The sequence below is a fragment of the Pteropus alecto genome, unplaced genomic scaffold, assembly GCF_000325575.1.
Source record: "Pteropus alecto unplaced genomic scaffold, ASM32557v1 scaffold164, whole genome shotgun sequence".
NCBI lineage: Eukaryota > Metazoa > Chordata > Mammalia > Chiroptera > Pteropodidae > Pteropus > Pteropus alecto.
Genome location: NW_006439568.1, coordinates 21,976,415 through 21,981,260, shown reverse-complemented (window position 1 = coordinate 21,981,260; position 4,846 = coordinate 21,976,415). Strand labels below are relative to the sequence as shown.

The following is a 4,846-nucleotide window of genomic DNA, read 5'->3' as shown; positions in this document are numbered from 1 at the left end:
CTCGTTTAAAAGGAAGTAGCCATAGATTTGATTGCTCTGCCATTCTGGATTTGTCTTTCTGCTATGTTGCCAGGTTCCCAAGATGAATTATCAGGTAGGTGTGTATTTGAGAGTCTTATTTTACAGTATACATTCAGTTAGTGTAAGTTAAAGAGTAATTTTCAAAACAAATGACGTAATATTTTTGTCGTCTTTAGGGCTTTGGAACTTCATCCATTCTCAATCAAACCTCTTCTTCGACGAGCAATGGCCTATGAAACGTTAGAGCAGTATCAGAAAGCTTATGTGGATTATAAAACAGTGTTGCAAATAGACTGCGGAATCCAGATAGCAAATGACAGTATTAACAGGTAACCTGATCTGAGGCAGCTACCTCTGAGGTCTAGATGGAATTAGATTTTTTTTCTTTCTCTCCTTTAAGAAGGATGTCAAAGTACAGATGTGTTCTCAGTTATTTACATGAATGACTGCCCTTTTTTTAAAAAACTGGAACTATGATACATTTAATTTAATTGAGAAAGTAAACTGAGTCATAGAACAATAAGAAGCCCTATAACAACCAAGAACAGTCCCATGAAAGTTTTGGACTATTTCTTTGTTTTTAACAGGGCATTTAAAAATATTCATATTTTTGTCATAATCAACGTATCACTTTATATTGCATTTTTGTTTTTAGACTGTTTTATAAGATATTTAATAAATAGAAATGAGTCTACGGCCATGCCACCCTGAACGAGCCCAATCTCATCTGATCTTGGAAGCTAAGCAGGGTTGGGCCTGGTTAGTACTTGGATGGGAGACCACCTAGGAAGACCAGGTGCTGTAGGCAAAAAATAAATACATACAAATGAATATTAATAAATATAAATGAATAAGATGTTAATAATAGATGAAGAACTTATACCCAATTTTCTACTTAAACAGAATATTATAAATTCATTAATTCAAGATGACAGTTAATCTCAATTTTGTGTTCATATATACCCTTGTTTTTCCATCATTTAAAAAAATTTTTCACATATTACATTTTTGTGACATGAAAATTTGATTAATACACATTGATGTAATGTTTCATAAATTATGTCATAATTTAATTAACTATTATAATATTAGTTTTCACTGTTTTATAATTATGTGTTATTCATCTCTATAAGCCTTTGTTCATATTTTTGAATACCTGGGTTATAAATCTAGAAATTAAGATATTAAAGAATATGTATTTTTTAAGATCTTTGATGCAATGTGCTTAAATCACTTTTCAGAAAAGTTTGTATTGCTTTTCAGCATAGTGCTGTTGTTAACTAGGTGGAATCTTTAATCAGACCACATGAGTTAAAGCCTCAGTTCACCTCTAGCTAACTGTGTGGACAAGTTGTTAATTGCTCTGTGTGCGTTTGTGCGTGTATGTATGTATGTATTTATTGTAAAGTTTTGCTAGTAAGTACCTACTTCATAAGGATGTTGTAAATATTTAATGGAGTAATATAATTTGTATAAATGTGCTGTCTGCAAAAGATTTAGTACAATAACTGCTTGGTAGATATCGTAACAATGAGTATGCCATATTTAATAGCATACCCTTGTAAACATTAATTTATGTTTTATAAAATGTTCGCTGATATTCTAAGTAAAATTATATTCTTATTTCAATTTTTATTTGGTTACTTTTTCATATATTTTTATAGTATTTTGTACACTAAAAATTCATGTCTTTCCCATTGATACAGAGGGGTATTTTTTATTCCTGTGAATTTTATTTACCAAGAAATTTATCCTAATTACCAAGAAATTTAACTCTTTTATGCAATAAGTTTTGCAATTCTTCCTCCAAAATGGCAGCCTTCTATCTTTCCATCAAAATCAACTGTTCTCTCTAAGTTAATTTCTATTTCATGATATATTCTGAGTTGTCTTCCTGTAGTTTTTTTATATTTGTTTCCTGGTCCATTTTCTACTGTTCAGTGAATATCCTATTTTATTTTTTGAATATCCTATTTTTTTTATAGCACAGGATATAGGTTTTTTGTGCTGCTCAAAATGCACAGAATTTCATTTTAGTATTTGTAAATACCTGTGGGGTTAGGAAAGTGTTTTCAGTGATGTCAATCCGTGCCAGTTATCGGACAAGATAAAAAATATAGTGAAAACTGCCATGTTGAATCTTCTTCTATAGAGTTTGCAGATGTTCATTGGTACTACATCTGTCAGTGGCAACATCTGTTGTTTCTTTTCAGGAGAATGGGTGTCTTTATGAGCCTGCTAGGTATTTGTGTTATATGCCCTTTACATAGACACTCAGTAGGATGAATATCAGTTTATGGTGAAATAGCAAAGAATTTGGATCAGATTTATATTATGACATATTTACTCCTTGAGTGAGAATGGGAAGGTAAGAATTCAGACTTCATAGATTGCTTTCAGATGAAATTTGAAAATTACTAGTTGCGTAGCATTTCTAGTTATGTATAATATTTTCTGATCCCATATGTGCAAAGTATAACTTCTTAAGTATTTGTGTTACACTGTGCCCTGTATTGGTCTAGTGTACCGTGCCCCACTCCCCACAAAAAAGACAAAAAGGGAAAAAAATGATAGTCTCTGTCTAAGCAAACTAGAATATAGGTAAGGGGAAAAACTTAAAACAGATTATCCCCAAGTGTGAAAAGTTATTAGTAAGGGCATCATCATGAGGTCAGGCCACCTTTGTCTGTGGGCTGCAGGTGTTAGAGACAGAGATTTGAGATGGTCTTTGAAGGGCACTGGTAGAATCTGAGAAGACCTTGAGCAAAATTGTAGAAAATGAGAATGGCATGTTTTGGATTAATTTATTTTTTAAAGTCATGCCTTACCTCACTCATCATATGGTCTCAGCGCACTTGGGAGAAAGCTGTCGGAAAGATCTGAATGTAGAACTGACAAGCATTCCATGGAGCTTCCACTCTGTGGTCACTCAGAACCTCTGTGATCCCAGCCTATCCGGAAGAAAGGGATATATATTGGTTCTTGGCTCTAGAGTGGAGCTAGATGAAACCTTGGGCATTCACAGCCTCCTTGATCTTGATTGTAAAATCAAGCAGTGTCACCTGGGAGCTCTCTAAGTCATTCGCCCTACTGCATAGCCGCTTCACTGTGTGTCATCTGCTACCTCATATGTGGGTGAAGGCCCTTTCCCCCTTCTTGTCTGGTTAATTCCTCCCGTCCTTTAGGAGAGGATGTGCTTCCTAGGAAAAGACTACCTGATCCACCCTTCTCCCCCAACCACATACATGCACTTCAGGCTTCCTTCCTTGCTGCCTGCAGAACACTGTGCCTTTTCTTATTACCCAGCTTCCATATTGTTTGTAAATTCTCTGTCCCTCTCTTTCTGTAATTTTTTTTCTCTCGTTTTACTAGGAGTTCCTTGAGATCAGGAATTGTGTTTTATCCATCTTTAGTTGCAGTGCCTTGCACAGTAGATATCCTCAGTAAAAATGTGTTGCATGAATGCATTCTTTAACAGACTGCATAGTTCACTCCTGTGCTTTGGGGCTCTGCTTTTGATTTGCCCATCCTCTGTCCTGTGGTCTCCGAGATGGTCAGGGAAAATAAGATCTCAACGAGTTAGGGGCTCTTGTGAAACAAAGCGGAAAGACACCTGAAGTATCTGACAGGAGGGGCTTTTTGAAAAGATATTTTAAGAAATGTAGTTCAGCAATAGGCTGAGGGAGAAATACATGGCTGAGAGACCGATTTCTCACATTTCTGAACCTTCTGCATTATAGTTTTTAAAAACATTGTAGCATAACATAAAATTAGCTATTTTAAAATGTACAGTGTAGTGGCCTTTTAGTATGTTCACAATGTTGTACCACCATCTCTGTCTAGTTCCAAAATATTTCATCACGCCAAAATGAAACTGTCCTTGTTTAAGCCGTCATTCCTCATTCTCCCCCCTCCCAGCCCTTGATGCCATTAATTTGTTTTCTGTGTCTATGGATTTACCTATTCTGAATAGTTGATATAAATGCAATCATAGGATATGTACCTTGTGTTGGGCTTCTTTCACTTGGCATAAGTTTTCAAGGTTCGTTCATGTCGCACATATCTGTACTTCCTTTTTATGGGTGAATAATATTCTGCTTCATGGATAATACCACATTTTATTAATCCATGCATCATTTGATGGATATTTGAGTTGTTTCCACGTTTTGACTGCTGTGAATAGTGCTGCTATGAACATTCCGGTACAGGTTTTTGTTTGCCTGTTTTCAGTTCCTAGAAGTGGAATTGCTCGGTGATTATGGTAATTCTGTTTAATTTTTTGAGGATTGTATTAATACTTTTTATATGTGCTCAAGAGGGTTCTTTACACATATTGACTTTTAAGACATTCATTTTTTTCTAATTGATTCTTGCTGGTATATCATTTTATGATGATGAGGCGTTGTCAGGTTTTGCTATATGTATTTTTCTATAAAATACCCATTTTTAAAATTTCACTGTTCCTTTTCATGAATCCCATATTTACTCTTGCTTTTCCATCTAAGCAACAGCAACTTTTTAAAAAATTTAAACAGCTGTGCTTTTTTTGTTTCTGTCTTCCATTAACCATATTCCTCTCTTCCTCTCCAGGAATCTTATATGTTACATTTCCCTGCATATACTTATTTACTTCCTGGCAACACATCATCTCTTTTCAGCTGCTTCTTCCTTCCTATTTGCTGGTAATACAAGTTTTGCTTTAAAATTCTTTTTTCTAAAGCTTTTTTTTTCCCCTTCAGTTGTGGGTGGTTGTATATTATTTTTCAGATTTTTTTTTACACTAAAATATAATAATTTGCTTATCATAACCACAGATCACTATTGC

The 4,846-nt window shown here is 34.6% G+C and overlaps 1 protein-coding gene and 1 non-coding gene across 2 annotated transcripts in view; both read left to right on the top strand.

The window, feature by feature from the left end:
- SPAG1 (sperm associated antigen 1) overlaps nucleotides 1-4,846 on the top strand; it is a 57,279-nt gene that overhangs the window by 36,063 nt on the left and 16,370 nt on the right. The window contains exon 13 of the mRNA XM_015592959.2: nucleotides 198-350. Within this exon, the coding sequence (XP_015448445.1) occupies nucleotides 198-350 (153 nt within the window). The remainder of the gene's footprint in view (nucleotides 1-197; nucleotides 351-4,846) is intronic.
- On the top strand, nucleotides 711-829 carry LOC112483584. The gene has a single exon (XR_003047716.1). It is a non-coding gene; the product is annotated as a 5S ribosomal RNA (ribosomal RNA).